Raw genomic sequence first — 17,669 nt, 5'->3', positions numbered from 1 at the left:
ATATACACATGGGAGGTGAGGATTCTACCCCATCAGACTGAACTGTGCAGCAAAGTTTATTGTAGGAGGCTAGGCAATGTTAAATTATTATTATTATACAGAATTTATATAGCGCCAACGGTTTGTGCAGTGCTTTACAACATGAGGGCAGACAGCACAGTTACAATACAATTCAAAACAGGAGGAATCAGAGGGAATCAGAGGGCCTTGCTCGTTAGAGCTTACAATTTAGTAGATGAGAATTCACCTATTAATTCAGGGGCCTGAGGTGTTAAATGTCTGTCACACCTCACCTGCTTTATACAACACTTTAAAGCTTATTAGTGATGGAGATTAGCAAACATAAACCCACATCACGATGGATTCCATTTTTGGTTGTTACAGGCATGTATAATGTAAAATGTTAGTGGGTTTTCCATACTACTTTTCAGTACAGTGACCTCTTGCTTGCACAGTCTGCCCTGATCCCTTTTCGCCTAAAAAACAAACAAACAAAAAAACTGTTAAAGCCTAAAGCCCAAAGCCCATACACACGGGGCGAATGTCAGGAGATATCAGGCAGTTCAATAAAAACTGTCCGACATTCGGCCTGTGTGTGTGTTGGTTTGTCTGACAGAAGCAGTCAACGACTCCCGGTCAGTGTTCTCAGCCACTGGCAGAGAGTGCTGATTGGAGTGTTCTGGCAGGGGGTGTCCCACTGTAAGAACACAAAAGCTCAGTGGAGGAAATCACTGTACTAACTTCAGATGGTCCGACCAGAGCTGCCAGTTTTATATAGGCCAGCAGCACAAGCTGAAAGAGGGACCCGTAGATGACACTAAGGCTTGGTTCACACTACTGTGATGTGATTTTGACATGATTTGCAGTGCCATTATGTAGTGTGACTTTGATGTGACTTTAGTTGCATTTTGGATGTGGTTTGCATATTCTATGGGGCCAAATCTGACTGTAAATCACACCAAAGTAGCACAGGACCCTTTCCAAAAGTCGCTTTGCAGATGCGCTGCATTGATGTGAACAGGCACCATTAAAATAATATTTTTTCATTGTCATGTTATTCAGTGGGGCCAAGTCACACCTGAAATCATATCAGTGTGATCCAGGCCTAAATCTGCATTACAAGAGAACCTGGTTTCCTACAATCGCTTGAGTAGCCTTGTTGTTTCACTATAGCATTCTGATTATTATCAATGCTCATTTGCTAGGAAGAGGTTATATAGCATGCGTTTTGTATGCATATTTGTAGCACTCTGTATGTCTTGTATTGTTTCCCTGCAATTGTAATTAGTTTGTATAAGCAGCATTCTTGTTTAGTAAAGCATATTAATATACTACAGGGTTTTCCGTTTCCTTGCTTTACTGCCAAGCACCCGAAGCCCTTGTACACACGGTCGGACATTCCGACAACCAAATCCGTCGGATTTTGTCCAAAACTGTTGCATACACATGGTTGTCGGAAAATCCGATCATTCAGAACGTGATGACGTTATTTCATTACGATGGGACTACGTTCAGGCTAGTAGCCAATGGCTTTGATGTAGGAATTTGATCTGAGCATACGTGGCACTTTGTCCGATCGGAATTCTCTACACATGATCGGAGTATGTCCGATTGGAGCATTTTGTCTGAAAATTTTAGCAACAAGTTGGAAAACTTGGTCCGTCGGATACTCCAACGGAAACAGTCCGATGGAGACCACACACAGTCGGAATATCCGACAAAACGGTCCGATCAGACACATTCCGTTGGAATCTCCAACCGTGTGTACAAGGGCTTAAAGATACAAATAAATCACCAACATGCTTTAATGTATACATAATGTAATATATGGGATGCTGGACATTTGAAAGGTAATATAGCCATATATAATCAAGGCATAGATATATTTGTAACATGTATTTAGTTGATACAATATTCTTTAAGACCCTTTCACATTGAAGCAGGTTTCAGGCATTTTAAAGCTAGAATTAGCGCCTGTAAACTGCCTCCCATTCACTTCAATGGGTGCTTTCACACTCTACCATAGCTCCCAACTCTCCTTGATTTAGAGGGACTGGCCCTGATTTGGAGCAATGTCCCTCTGTCCCCCTCATTTGTCCCTCATTTTGATCTGATCTATATAGTTGTAAATAAAATGCACTTTTATCTATTATTATATATTTATAAGTGTAAAAAAAAAATAGCAAACATGTTATACTTACACTTCTGTGCAGTTGGTTTTGCACAGAGCAGCCTGGATCCTCCTCTTTTCAGGTCCCTCTTTGCTGCTCTTGGCCCCTCCCTCCTGTTGAGTGCCCCCACAGCAAACAGCTTGCTATGGGAGCACCCAGAGCCGATTCACAGCTTTTTGTCCATTCAGACACGGGGCCCTGCCCCCCTCTCCCCTGAATGGCTAACTGACTGACTTTGATTGACAGGTGCGGGAGCCAATGGCACCACTGCTGTGTCTCAGCCAATCAAAAGGAGAGTCCCGGATTGCTAAGACACTCATGGACATCGCTGGAGAGAGAAGGGGCTCAGGTAAGTGATTAGGGGGTGCTGGGGAGGGCTGGCTGCTACACACCGAAGGCTTTTTATCTTAATGCATATAATGCATTAAGATAAAAAAACTTTCTGCCTTTACAACTCCTTTAAGGTGAAAAACCTTGAGACTTTTCAACCCCTTTAAAAAGAGACTGCAACTTTTACCTATATTAAACTCAATGAGTTGTTTTACAAGATGGGGGTTTACATATATTTTAAAGAGGAAGTCAAGGCCATTAAAAAAACAAAAACAAAAAAAAATGCAACCGGCAAGGCAAAGGCATAATGAGCTAGTATGCATAGCATACTAGCTCACTCTGAATAACTTACCCGAGAACGAAGCCCCCGAAGCGGTCCTCCGTCTTCGCCGCTGCCATGTATCCCGGAGGGACTTCCGGGTCTCGCTGCTCCGGTGCTGTGATTCGCCGGAGCCACGATGACATCACTCCCGCGCATGCACACGGGAGCCGTCACAAGCGGCATATCGCCGTGATCTGCCGCCTACTCAGTGCGCCTGTCTTTTTGTAAATATCTGCTAAACGATATAGGTTTAGGAGATATTTCTTGGACCTACAGGTAAGCCCTACTCTAGGCTTACCTGTAGGTCAAAGTGGTTTGGAAGGGTTTACAACCACTTTAAATGCACTGGAAAGAAGTCTGGTCTCCAAACTGTCTATACTTACTAACAGGGGTGCCTGGATCAAAAGAGTGAACACAATTATAATGGCAGGTAAATATTTTACAAAAAGTTTTATTAATAATCAGTTGAACAGAAAGATTCAACAAGTGTATAGTTTCAATGTATAACAAACGAGTATAAGTCAAGTAGACGTACATATGCAAGCTTTACCACCTCACAGCATATAGCATTATGAAAAGGTACAATCAAAACAATTCTGGGTTCCTGCCACAATATACCATACGAAACCAGCCAACCGGCAGGTAAATATTTCTTATATAGGTATTTCAATTGTGTATTTTTTTTTAAAGTTCAGCTTTTTTTTTTAATATTCAAAAAGCATTGTCTATTGAGTATTTACTTCATTGTGAGTGTTGGCCTACTCAAAAATAGTAATATGCTCCATGCAACATGCAGAACCTAATCTACTGGCTGGTGTAGATCACCATGTACATTATCCCTCAGAATAATCTCTAGTATGTACAGAAATCCAGACTACACGTTTTATTTGGTTGGTTTAAGCAGAACAGGTAACAGCCCAGAATGCTGAACCTCATTAATACAACCAGAGATACTGCTATATATTTCAATACAGTTTATTTTAAAGCAAAACGTTTTTCGTTTTTGAAAGAGTTGCCCTTTTGACATATCTTTAAATCTTTTGGATATAGATACAATAAATGATTTGTATTACGGGCAACAGCTAGCTTGCCTGGAAATGTTTTTGGATCATATCAATTACATAGCAAATCTAAATGACCCAGTCTGCCCGTATGTTGCTGGTTAAAAATCCTAGGGTGTATCCTCATGGAAGGTTGCTGCTTCTGGATCTCTGAGATAAGAAAATCAAACTATGGCTGCCCATTTCTATAATTCACCAACTGGTGATTTAAACGGATAAGTTCACCGTTTAACAAAAAGGTAAAAAATGTGCATTTATTATTGTTTGTTTCTGGAGCATATCAAGCATTGCACCAGCAAGCAGTAGATTGCTGACGCCATGCAGCTCTCAGTGTATTATTGTTGCCAACCTACCAGATTGAAATTTATTGACATGACACCCAAAGCTTCCCTGCTGGGTCCCTGGCTTGGCACACCAACGTCACCCCTCTGGCTGGGTCCCTGGCTTGGCACCTGCTGAAGTTTCCAGATTCTTCACCATCCCCTGTTGGTGAGACTATTGCTCCCGTACTTGCTTCAGCTACTCACTGTGGTCCCTGATAATAAGGTAGTTAGTCCCTTAGTGGCAACAGCTTCCCCTCTACCAGCGACCACAACTGGTTCTTCGGCCGGCAGAACCACCACTTCTGGTTGGACTTTAAGCCGCAGTCCCAACCCTACGCTGCTCTCTTTCTTCTGGATAGGCCCTCAGACAGCCTAGCAGCCAGAAGGGCCCGGGATAGGCCCAAACTCCAGCCTAGCAGCCCGAGCAGCACAACACACGTCCACCCAGACAGCCAACCAGGTGGCACAGAACCCCGATCACCTGACTCCACCCAAATATATAGGTTCTCCCAGCCGGCCAAGGGATTTAAGAAAACCCCTGCCCATGTGGATGCCACATATACTCCTAATCTGTCCTTGCATTGCCCTTGTCTTATATAATGGCACAAGGTACCTGGACACCTAGCGGCAGGAGAAAGAAGAAGTGCAGCAATTCCAGACGTAGGGTGAACTCAAATTATCCCTAACAATAGGTCAAGGCAAATACACCTGGCAGGTAAATTTAGGAGCAACCCTGCCTAAGCATCAGGGTGCTACATCCAAAAACCATGGGGGTTTTTTTCCTTGAATCTTGATGTGTTTTGTGTATTTCTTCTGTAGCGCCGTTACTCCTGAAGAGAACATGCCATGTCTGTAAATTAATTTTTAATTGCTCTAAATTGTGGTTTTGGCATCAGTTTGGCTGGGCTGTACTAATGTTCTGCCTGGTCATAGGTATAGGTAGCACCTTTGACAGGCATTGGAACGCAGTCTGGTTGGACGCATTGGGTGGCAGTCTCTCTCTCAGAGCCAATCAGTGGGTGCGTTGTCTCGCTGTGTATTCGGGGAGAGGGTACTTAAGGTGCTGAAGTCACGTGGTTCTGGATTCCGGTCCAGAAGTTATGTTCCGACTCCATGGTCCTTGTCCTCCTGACCAGCCCCCAGGGGCTCTCATGGCCTGGGGTGCGGATCCATTCATTTCCAAGTCTCGGGACTGGCTAGTCCGAGACACAGTAACTGGAAGGAGGATTCAAAAGTGGTCAGGTGCCGTCTGGGGTTTTGGAGAAGCCCAGCAACTCGTCATGCAACCGGGGGAGGACATTTCAGAAGAGAGCCATGCACGAGGCTGGCTGCTTGGTAAGAGATTGGATGCTAAGCTGTATGGACACTAATTGAATTCACATTTCTTATGGTATTGCTGGACCGGCTGCAAGATACTGGTACTGTAAGAAAGTTCCTATTTTCATCCTTCGGTTACAACTAAGTTCCTGTGAGAGACTCTGTGTTCATCTGAAGTTTGCAACCAAGTCTGTGGCAGAGACTTTTCTAAGTTTGAGTAATTTGTCGGCTGCTAAATCCCTAAACCAGGATTTATCCGACAGTGGAAATATCCAGTTGCGAGTGGCTACTCCCTGGATTACCTAGAGAGAGACATTTATTAAGTGTCAGCAATTTCCAAAGTGCCTGAGCTTCCATACCTATACCCTCTATTCCCAACTGAGTGTTTCTGTTCAACGTTTTAACAAATAAAAATTCCTAAAGGAATTTAAGTGTCGGTCTCTGCAGTTATTGGGCAGAGACAGGCGGAGGAAGTAATCGTTAAGCCCAAGAAAACCAACCGCTCCTTCGGTGGTCAGTGCTACACTTCCATATATGTGCAATAATCCAGTGTGAAACTTTGCCTCTGAGCAGGAGCTTCCTGTAATAAAGACCGGTCACTGCTGCTCTTTGTACTTGTGCAGGGTGACTGGTCTGGTCTCTGTCCCCTCCTGTAGTTTTCTGTAGCAGGTGGGTTTGCCAAGTCCCTCTCACAGCTCTGATGTCCATATAGACTATGTAAAGTGCAATGATAATGTCACTGCTACTTTTTAGAAGGTAATTATTGCGCTGACTGAAAAAATTGTGCGTAAAAGCGTGGAAAAAGTATTTAAAAAATCTCACTTGCTGTGTGTTTATTTTCCATAAATTATTTTTGAATTCACTTTAAATGTGCTTTTTGAACTTGCTAGAAAATTTTACTACTCCAGGAGAGTCAATTCCTTAGTACAACCCCTCCTTCCTATAGGTCATATCCGTCTTACCTTTTGGGAGTGTTGAATTACTGTATTTGCTGGCCCAGCTCCACTGCCCTCCCTTCACCTCTCTACATAAACCTTTTAGGATGCTGCCAGGGAGGAAAAAGTGGAATACTATAGTGTCACTTGAGTGGTAGTTTAGTCTGCTGGGGCTGCTAATATTACCTTCAAGATAATGCTCAGCAGAAGCTTCAGGCCTATTGGGTGTCTAAAAAAGGGATGCTTTTACAAGACAATTTACAGGAATTTATTAATAGTATAAAAATTTTAAATGTTTATATAATCTTATGGGAAGAGTTTTGTTAAAATGGATGGTCTGGCAATAGAATCTCATAATAGTTGCTCATAAACAGGTCATTGATAGTTTTGAGCAAGAGAAAAAGAATAATAACTGGAAAAATGATTTTCCAGTTTGAAGGGTCTTCGTAAGGTGTTTAACCACCATGGTTTTTGTAAATAATTTTTAAATTAGTGTCAATGATTGTGATGGGAAAAATTTGGAAACATTTTCAAAAGAGATTTATGTCACTTAATTGTAATGATAAAATTTCTTCGGATAGTATTTTGCTAGTCTCAGACAAACTCCCATGCATGGCCAGCGTAAGGTATCCAACTTCACCTAGCAGTTATAGAAATCCTTGTAGGCTACTGGAAGTATTAAGATGTTTCTCTGTTTTCTTGATAACCATAGGAATACTCGAAGAGAGCAAGGTTTACAGTCTGAGTTTAGGCACTTGGTGGACTCTGAGGGTGAAGAAGAAGAAACTTTTTTGGAAAAGGACTATGACACAGTTGACACTTCCTACAGCTTCCAATCCTTCAAGACCATGGCTGCTATAGGTGTTGGGATTATACTGCTGTGTTTGCTGGCAGCTGGTTTTGCCTACCTGTTGGGAAATTCAGGATGTACACTGGTAGATGTATCAACATCATGTGGAAATGTTCTTGGTCAGCGCTGTGATCATGTTTATATTTTTAAAGGGATTCCTTATGCCAGTCCCCCCACTGGGCCATTGCGTTGGAGGCCTCCTGTGGAGCTACCCTGCTTGAATGACCCACTCATTGCCACAGAGTTCAAGTCCATGTGTGCCCAAGTGAGGCCTTTGAGTGAGACGGGCACAGTGATGGGCTCAGAAGATTGCCTGTATGTCAATGTGTGGACACCATCACTGGATCATGAAGCCAAACTTCCAGTCATGGTTTGGATCCATGGAGGCTACCTTTTAATTGCCAGTGGCTCCGAACCTGGCTATTGTCCCAATGAAGATCTAGTAAGGGACAGCCATATCGTCCATGTCAGCTTCAACTACCGGCTTAATGCTTTTGGATTCCTAGCTCTGGCTGAACTCCGAGAAGGATCTCCTACCAACACCTCTGGTAACTACAACACAGTAAATGTACAAATCTATTTTCTCTATCTTCCCTTTAATCTTTATTAGTTAATAATTGCCCAATGCCTTTTCCTTTCATATAAAGGTGCCTCCTGCCAGTATAAGGTGCAGGTTTTGTGCAGCTATCAAATTTTATGCATGGTGCCGGCTTATAGTAGGTATGCAATTTTCTCCAAAAATATCTACATCAGTAGATATTCCAGAACACACTAGATTCTTTTGGTTCCAGTCTAAATTGTACTTTGCTATGTATTGTCCTAGAACATTGTTCAGAGAAGTCCAGTTCTAATAGTGCACCAGCAGGGCCACAGACCCCTGAGTTATGGTTGCCAAGCTGTTGACTAGACATTTCAGTTTTTGCACAGATAATTATAGGGGCTTTAGGAGAGGCTTGGGTAATGTGCACAAGATATTGTGTTTTTTGAAAAGACTACGGTAAGTATATCTAAAGTCATTCTTTAAAACTTTCGGACAGACAAGGGAAAGGTTATCTAAACCCAAAAACATTTAATATACTGCGCCTTACCAGTCCTTAGATGTGATGGCTAAATTAGATTTACTTGTTCAGGCTAAGAAGGGGGTTCATTTTACCAGAAACGCAGCATCTTTGTCACTTTGTGTGAGCTGAAAAAAAAAGCACAAAGAACGTTAACGTTATTGTGTAATCTACTAGCCCCATCAATCCACCATGTACAGTAATTGCGATGAACAAAGGCAGACATGTTTGAAGTCCAGCTTGTGTGACAACCATGGCACCCTCCATAGACACAGTGGAGAAAAAAAAATTTAAACATGAAGGGACAGGAAGACCTTTATTTTCAGGACTACCAGGTGGTAATAAAAGAAAACAAAAGGCTGAAAAAAATTCTAATGCAGCCATGCCATCTAAAGACTAGTAAATTTCAATATACAGCAAAACCTTGGATTGCAAGTAACTTGGTCCGCGAGTGTTTTACAAGACTAGCAAAACTTTTTTTTATAAATATTAATTTGATAAACGAGTGATGTCTTGATATATGAGTAACATGACGTCACAACGGAGTATAAAAGAGAATAGAGGCGCCTCCAAGTGTAGCGATATGGTTACATTTAATGAAGGTACAACATTTAGCAACTCACATGATTGATGATTAAAACAGGTACATCTAAGTATGCAGGCATCCGGGGTAAAGCTGTCCACATAGACTGTGCGCCGCACTGCCACCCCCATCAAGGTCATCCCTTCCACTCCACGGGTGCTTCAAGCCTCACTTTCAGATCGCTCTATTGCAGGGTAGTCTTCCTGGTCACGATTGCAGCCTGAGAGCGGTGAGAGCCAGCGGTGCGGTGGACGGTCTATGTGGATTTTGTTTCTAATCCCCTTGTGGAGGCTGCCATTTGTGGATGGACATTTTATGGTTACACAAATTATCACATTGCTATAATTTTCATTAATTTCGTATGGGGAAATTCACTTTGCTATACGAGTGCTTTGTTGTTACAAGCACGTTTCCGAAACAAATTATGCTTGCAATCCAAGGTTTTACTGTATAACAATTTTTGTTTATGGGTTCGGAATTTAAAACACCACTCAATTTATTTTTTGCCATTATATCCCATTGGGAAGATTTACATTCATTGCTTGGCTCCAGACATAAATGGGAAGTAAGATGAAATCTCTCAATAGTAAAGGAAATTCCCTTAGTTGATACCAGCAAAACAAAAGTTATTTTTTTTTTCTCTGGAAATTGGTAATTATCTGTTAAAATAATTTAAATAGAACAAAGTGTATATGTATTGCATGGCCAAGGGAGCCATCTTTTAGGGTGTCGTGACAGTCTCAAAATCCAGTGGGACTCTACAATTCAAATAGAGAATTAACCTAGGAAGTTGTTTCTTGCCTGCCACCTATGGCCAACGATTGGCATTTATGGGTTTGTTCACACTTGTGGCAGCCTTTAATTCTTCTCTGAAAAGCAATTTGTGGTGGATAGTTTTTGACAGGGTACTTTACAAGCAGCTGGGAGGTGGTATGTCACCTCCTCACTACCTGTTTTGCCTCTACAAGGTCCACACCACCTTGCGCTACCAAGTGCATTACACGTGGTTGCAGGGTGGTTGTGGCGCTGCCCCATTCACTTCAATGGGTCACGTTTGGCATCAGTTCTGCTCATTGAACCTGAAAAGGGGTATAATTCTATTCTATGGTCATGACATGTGTACAGCAAATTTTTTTCCGTCATGCTGAATAGAGTCTTTTGCCATCTCCCAAACAGGCAGGGAGAAGAAATCCCTCCAAATTAAAGGGAATCCTTGTCTGTCAACAGGGCCACCAGAAAAAGATCCTCATTGAATGATTTCCCCTCTGTTCCTTTTCTGTTGGCAACCCAAAATGTTTAGCTTTTTCCCCTTTTAGTTCCAGTGTAATGGTCACCAAGACTATTGCCCAATTTAAAGATGAACACAAAATGGCTTTACATACTTCAGCTACTTTATATAAAACCTATTTACTCATAATACATTTAGCACGAAGGATTCGAAGCAGTCAACAATTCATAAGATTTAGTCTGGTTCCAGTGATAGAGATTAATATATATATATATATATATATATATATATAGCTACCCTACTTAATTGCACACTTTTACAGCAGAAAACAACCAGCCTTTTAAAGACTGAAGAAAATACATAACTGGGCTTCAAGGAAGCCACTTTACCTCATCCTACCTCAGCATTTGTAGACGTTTGTATATGTTTTTTTTCTCAAAATTATGCCATAAGACCGTCAAAGACAATAGCCAAATTGGGGACCTGAATTTTCCCCTTCTGCAATACATTTCGGTCACATCCAAGCCCCATTTTGAATGGACAGCGATAGAGCAGCAGGATACTCATGAGCCCATCCCTTTTCTCACTTTAGCTCCTCCGATCAACATGTTCTTTGTTGACGTGTGTGTACTAAGCAAACATGATTGACTTCCAGCGCAGCTCTTCCCTCTCCAAGTTTGAGTGCTGCTTTGTAGGGGTGTACTAGCAGCCAATAGTAAAGGCAAAATAAAAGGTACTGAAATTAGGTGCATTTAAAAATACTTGTAACTGCTTTCATTAGCATTTTTCTGTATCTTGAGTTTAACTTTAGGCACATGAGAATAATCCTTTTCTCAACCACTGACTTTCAGGAAATTATGGATTCATGGATCAGGTGGCTGCCCTAGGATGGGTTCAGAAGAACATCCAATATTTTGGTGGTGACCCAAGTAAGGTGACCATTTATGGCCAAAGCTCAGGTGAGAATAGTGTGACAATAATAAATCATTACCATAATGAAAACGTTGTGCTTTTTTATTTTTTTTTGAATCTGTATCCGAGGAGCTTACAATCACATGTCCCTCTACGTCATACAAACACATACATACATACATACACATAGGGAGCCCTATGCAGTAAGAAGCCAGCCCATTTTTGGATAGTGGGAGAAAACATAAATATAACAAGGAAGAAAAAGCAGGGTAAATACATGGCACCTCATGGAAATTAAACCCTGGGCCTCAGTACTATAGGGCCACAATGCTAACCACTGCGATACAACGCTGTCATGTATAATTTAAACATTTTAAGTTATGTTGAGTTGCAGACATTTTTATAATATTTTTTGCATATTTGTTAGGAGTTTTGTTACAAAAAAAGCATCTAGAGACAATGGTCCTTTAAACTTGGACATTGCATTATTATAATAAATACATTATTGCTTATAGTAAAGCAGATACCATAATGTTCCATAGTTATGTTTTGGTTTTGACCATCCTCATATAAATACTCTTAATAACGAAGGAGGGACTTCGGTCTGGACTTTGATGACGTCTCCATTGGCCAAGGGCCTTTTTCATCGTGCCATTGATATTAGTGGATCCTCTGTGTTTAAAGCCACTATGGCGGAGGCAGAAAAGAACAACCTGGTCTTCCTGAAGAAAACAGGCTGCAAAGATGCTGAGTGTTTGAGGCAGCTGAATGTAACCAAGATCCTTCAAGTAAGTGTCACCCACGGTCAATAGGCAGAAAAGGCTTCATTTTTTTATTCCATTTATCCCATTGTCCCAATTATAATGGTCCGTTCTTTAAATTGATGACATATACCATATTGCCAAAATTTTCTGGACATCTAATCATCACACCTACTATATGGCAAAACATTAGTAGACCCCCCCCCGCCCAGTGTAAGTAAAAAAAAGTAACACTACAACCTAAAAAATACATTGTGCGCTTCTAACCTTGTTGCAAAATTAATGTTAGATCATTGTCTATTCCAGAATGACTATGCACATAGTCCATAAAAACATGATGGGGTTGATTTACTAAAGCTAGAGAATGCAAAATCTTGAGCAGCTCTGTATAAAAATTCAATCAGCGTCCAGAATTTTTTGTCAAAGCTTAGTTGAACAAGCTGAAGTCAGACACTTATTGGCTACCATGCACAGCTGCAACAAATTTTGCACTCCCTAGTTTGAGTAAATCAGCCCCAGTTTGTTGAGCTTGGTTTGTAGGGTCAGCAGTGACCTTCACAGAGCCATGACCCCACTATTTAACACCTTTGGGGTGAATTGAAATACTGATTGTGAGCCAGGTCTTCTCATACAACATCAGCACCGACACCCAAAGAGGGGCAATTTGTTATTGCCCCTCGATGTTAGTGTCGAGTGTCCACAAAATTTGAGCATGAAGTGAATCATCTCTTTTTTTTGTTTTTTTATAGTTAGAGGTGTTATTGATATTCTTTGCTGATTAATAATGGTGATCTCAGCTAATCCTGAAGCAACATACACTTAGATCATAGACATTGAGGGTTTAATCTCAGACAAAAACAGCTCATTGTTCGCATTGTAGCCTTTTGAGTTATATATTGTTGCCTGTGTTTTATCTAGTCCAGTCCTTGGACAGAATACCCAGAATGGGCAGCAGAAGACCTGTGTGACTTGCCACAAAAAGGAAAATTTGTTGGCCCATTGGCTGTAGTGGATGGATATATGGTGCCATTTCCTCCACTGGATGTATGGAAAGAGAAGAAAGAGGGCCATAGTGATGTACCATATGTGATCGGTACCACCCTCCAAGAAGCAGAGTATGGGTAAGACAATTACTGTCTCTAGAATTTAGTGACAAGAGAGGATTGGGTTCCTTTGGCCTAGGAGGCAAACCCCAGCAATATACCTTTGTGGGTATGTAAACCAGTTTTCAAAACATTAACCCCCTGAATTGGTGCATTCACATTTTGCACGCAAGAGTATTTCTCTTCAATCTCAATGTTAGCAATTGCCCATCAGCATGCAACACAGCCAGAGCACACCAGACTCAACCCCCCCCCCCCCCCCCCACCACCACCACTTGATAGCACTGGTGGTTGGCTATTGGCTGCTTAGGGCTCAGTGCTGTCACATATGGACAGGGAGGGAGTCCTTAGCCATGTGTAAGTTCTGAGTAGTCACTTGGAGCTTAGAGTACACAGGACTTTTCCTAACTCCAGGCAGCTAAATGGAACAAGGTGAGGTCAAAAGGAAAAAGTATAAAGCAGACCTTATTACTTTGCCCTGCACAAGTTCATTAAACCAGGCTGATGGACTGTTAGTAGACTTTGGCCAGCTTTGAAAATCTGGGACAATTATCGGTTTCTAAATAACTTATCAGACATACCAAATCATTTCTTTCTTCTTCCTATTTTAACTCCCACTACACTGTGCTTTGTAGTACCTTATTTGGTTAAAAATGGCAGATCTTGGGCTTATTATGGTAAAGTGCTCCAGAAGATAGAAGCCCTTCCCATTGGTCAATGCAGTCATGCTAACCAATAAGTGCTTGTAGGGTCCATAGTGGAGGTAATTCAGCTTGTAATTTTTTTGGGAAAAGATGAATTACCCCTTAAGGAGAATTCCATTCCTGTCTGGAGGATGACTGAAGCAAGCTGCTCTCCAATTCACCCTGTCCTATCATAAAGCAAGATAAGTAGAGTGGGTAGGAGAGATGGGGTGTTATACTGTCTTATGCCAAATGCAATTTTCTGCTGTGGCTACATGCTCTGCATCCCATGTTCCAATGTTCCTCCACAGGCCAGTTTTTGCCAACCTGTCCAAGTGGACTGAAGAGGATTACCGCTGGTTTGTAAAATGTAAGTGTTCTCCCACTGATTGAATTGTAAACTTTTTATGAATCTTTAGTCATTATATATATATATATATATATATATATATATATATATATATATACACACACACACACACACACAAGAATTATTTGTGCAATGTTCTTCTCCAGTACGTCTGAACACATTTGGGGGAAGTCTGGCAGATGAGGCTCTGGCTCTCTATCCCACCTCAGAGTTCTGCACCCAGCCTGAGCGATGTGTGGAGAAGACCTACATGACAATGGTGTCTGACCTCTGAGCCTCATGTCCCAACAATGAGCTGGCCAAACAAGCAGCAGGTACATGTAAACCTTCTCTCTGGGATTTCCATTACATCTCTGCTTACAAAAATGGAAGAAAAAAAAAGAAAATCAGCACAAACCTGTGCTTTGCACATATACGTTTGTTTTTTTACACAGACTTGTATTGCAGAGGAAGAACAAGGGGTGTGTCCAACCAGTTACTGTTAGAACCCTTTCACACTAAGCCACGGGCTGCATTAACGGTAAAATGCTGCTAGTTTTAGCAGCGATTTACTGTTTTAGTGGCGCTATTCGGCCAAAGAAAGGGTTAAACGCGCCGCTGCCGAATCGCTTTGCAGGTGCTTTGGCAGCGGTGCCCATTAATGTCAATGGGCAGGGGCGGTGGAGGAGCAGTGTATACACCGCCCCAAAGACGTGACTTGCAGGACTTTATTTAACGTCCTGCCAGCGCAGCACCCCGGTGTGAAAGCACTCAGGCTCTCACACTGGGGCTGTAGGGGAGGCATTTTTCAGGCATTTTACAGGCGCTATTTTTAGCCCTTTAGTGCATGAAAAACGCCTCCAGTGTGAAAGGGGTCTTTCTGAGTGCTGGTTACTGAGAGCATGGAATCTTATTTAGACTCCCTGCACAACTTCTGTAGCAAGTTAGTGGAAGTAAGACTAGTGTAGCGCACCCCCTAAGGAGCCAGAAGTAAACTGGGCTCCCCCACTCTGCACAGCCAGGCACACAGAATTTCCTCAGGCACTCAGTCAGAGAACAGTCTGTGACTTTGTTTTTGCTATTTATTGGGGGTAATAACTTGGATAGAGATTGGAAATGAGGAGATGCCCACTTGACTTCAGAACAAGTTCAGGGACAACAGAAAACAAATTACTCGTGGGACTTTATATGAGGCGCAACATACTCAATTGTAAAATAAACAAGGTAAAGATTTATTGGTAAATACAATGTCAACAGATCAACAGTAACATAATGCCATATAGTGAAGCAGATTGACCAATATATACAGATTAATTACGTAGCCAGGTACAGTGTTTCAAAAATCAATCAATAATAGGTGTGAACGTGCATCTATGTAATCTGATGCGTTTCATGACATGATATCACTTCCTCAGGGGTTGATGCACACACAATTGTAAATCTGCAAGACATTACATGCTCATGCCCTAATGGTGGTTGCTTGGAAATGTCTGACCCGGGAATTGTAGGTGTGGGATTCAAAAGGCCCAGCAGTACAAACAGGACAAGATGGAACGGCTGGCATGGAAAGCAATCCAACAAGTCCTCTACCGTGATGGCATAGTGAGAGATGCTGACAAGGAGTGAGGAATAATGTAGCCGACCACCATGGAGAGTGTGCAGGACTAGCTACATTATTCCTCACTCCTTGTCACAATATCTGACTGCATTTCTGTAGCTCCATTTTTTTAAAATGTTTAAAAAAAAGTTATTAAAATGAAAGCGACATTTAAAAGTATAGGTTCTATAGAGGAAACATGTAGTTTTCCCCCCAATAAAGTAGACCCCAGTGACCAGGAGAAATATATAAAAATGTAAAAAAAACTGAACTGCTCTATGTACAAATGACCATTTATTGCTCTGTAATTGCAGCTGCATTGTCCAGCCCAGTCTACCGCTATCAGGTCATCTACAATCCATCCCGCCCAGTTAGAGTCAATAACCTTTTCTCCTATGAGAGCTGGTTCTCCTTTCATATGCTGGATACTCTGGGATTTTTTGGAACTCTGGATTATTCACTTGGAGAGACCACAGAAACAGATCGTGACTTTCAGAAGTTGATAAGAAAATACTTCATTCATTTTGCTAAAGAAGGTAAGAACCATTGTCAGGGATGTTGTCCCTTAGCAGCTAGAGGCCAGCATAATGCACAAACTTGGTGCGTTGTTCAAGCGGTGTAGCATCTCAACTTTCCCAACTGCAGTGGTTTACAGATTTTGAAACATGATGGCTACCTTTGCTGAAAATGGTTAGGTTTTTTTTTTTTTAACATAAAATTTTATTTAACCATAAAAACACAATTAATACAATCCAGAATCAGTACAGTTTAGCCAGACAATGTAACACAATCTGTTAACCCTGTTCCTTATCAAATACATACATAACCGACCGGAGTAATACTGTGGGGCACAGCCCACTCTCAACCCTTGCAACCCGTGAGCATCTAGCGTGCAAAATAGAAAAAATTGAAATGCACCACCAGAGGGGGGGGAGAGAGGGGCACAAGCCCGCCCCGTCCCCCCAGCCCCCCCGCCCCCAACGACCGTCACCCAACAGCTCCAGGCCCGTATCAGGCCCGGTTAATCCGGAGAAGAGCACCCGGCTACCCGATAGTCAGTTGTTTAGCCTCTACCCAATCCGCCCATATTCTATCAAACTTCCCTGGGCAATTCCTCCCCAGGAAAGTTAATTTATATAAAGGCAGCGCATTATTAATAAGTTGCAGCCAGAGCTGCTTGGTGGGGGGGGGGGGTTGAGATTGATTCCAGTTAAAAAGAATAGCCTTTCTAGCATACATAGAGGTATAAAAGACAAATGGCTTTTTCCGCTGAGGAGCCTCAATGAAGGAGCATATACCCAGGAGGAGGGGGATTGGACTGTTAGGTACATTCAATTGCCCTATAGAGTTGATGTCATCCAGGACCTCCAACCAGAACTCTCTGATCGGCGGACATGACCAAACCGTGTGGAAGAAATCTGCCTCCCCTGCTCCGCATTTGGGGCATGCCGCCGATCTATCTGGATATATTTTGGCCAACCTAAAATTTTATTTAACCATAAAAACACAATTAATACAATCCAGAATCAGTACAGTTTAGCCAGACAATGTAACACAATCTGTAACCCTGTTCCTTATCAAATACATACATAACCGACCGGAGTAATACTGTGGGGCACAGCCCACTCTCAACCCTTGCAACCCGTGAGCATCTAGCGTGCAAAATAGAAAAAATTGAAATGCACCACCAGAGGGGGGGGGGGGGAGGGTGGGGAGAGAGGGGCACAAGCCCGCCCCGTCCCCCCAGCCCCCCCGCCCCCAACGACCGTCACCCAACAGCTCCAGGCCCGTATCAGGCCCGGTTAATCCGGAGAAGAGCACCCGGCTACCCGATAGTCAGTTGTTTAGCCTCTACCCAATCCGCCCATATTCTATCAAACTTCCCTGGGCAATTCCTCCCCATGTAAGTTAATTTATATAAAGGCAGCGCATTATTAATAAGTTGCAGCCAGAGCTGCTTGGTGGGGGGGGTTGAGATTGATTCCAGTTAAAAAGAATAGCCTTTCTAGCATACATAGAGGTATAAAAGACAAATGGCTTTTTTCCGCTGAGGAGCCTCAATGAAGGAGCATATACCCAGGAGGAG

General features: G+C 42.2%; 1 protein-coding gene across 1 annotated transcript in view; it reads left to right on the top strand.

Moving 5' to 3' along the window:
- Positions 1 to 17,669, top strand: part of LOC143940131 (neurotactin-like) — a 73,095-nt gene that overhangs the window by 41,460 nt on the left and 13,966 nt on the right. The window contains exons 2-8 of the mRNA XM_077461215.1: positions 7,172 to 7,857; positions 11,030 to 11,137; positions 11,682 to 11,878; positions 12,770 to 12,972; positions 13,949 to 14,007; positions 14,154 to 14,321; positions 15,898 to 16,119. Of these exons, the coding sequence (XP_077317341.1) occupies positions 7,172 to 7,857; positions 11,030 to 11,137; positions 11,682 to 11,878; positions 12,770 to 12,972; positions 13,949 to 14,007; positions 14,154 to 14,281 (1,381 nt within the window). The 3' untranslated portion in view covers positions 14,282 to 14,321; positions 15,898 to 16,119. The remainder of the gene's footprint in view (positions 1 to 7,171; positions 7,858 to 11,029; positions 11,138 to 11,681; positions 11,879 to 12,769; positions 12,973 to 13,948; positions 14,008 to 14,153; positions 14,322 to 15,897; positions 16,120 to 17,669) is intronic.

Source organism: Lithobates pipiens, unplaced genomic scaffold, assembly GCF_037356315.1.
Source record: "Lithobates pipiens isolate NorthernLeopardFrog02 unplaced genomic scaffold, aLitPip1_a1.2 Scaffold_10, whole genome shotgun sequence".
NCBI classification, from domain to species: domain Eukaryota; kingdom Metazoa; phylum Chordata; class Amphibia; order Anura; family Ranidae; genus Lithobates; species Lithobates pipiens.
This window is presented reverse-complemented; position numbering and strand designations above follow the sequence as displayed.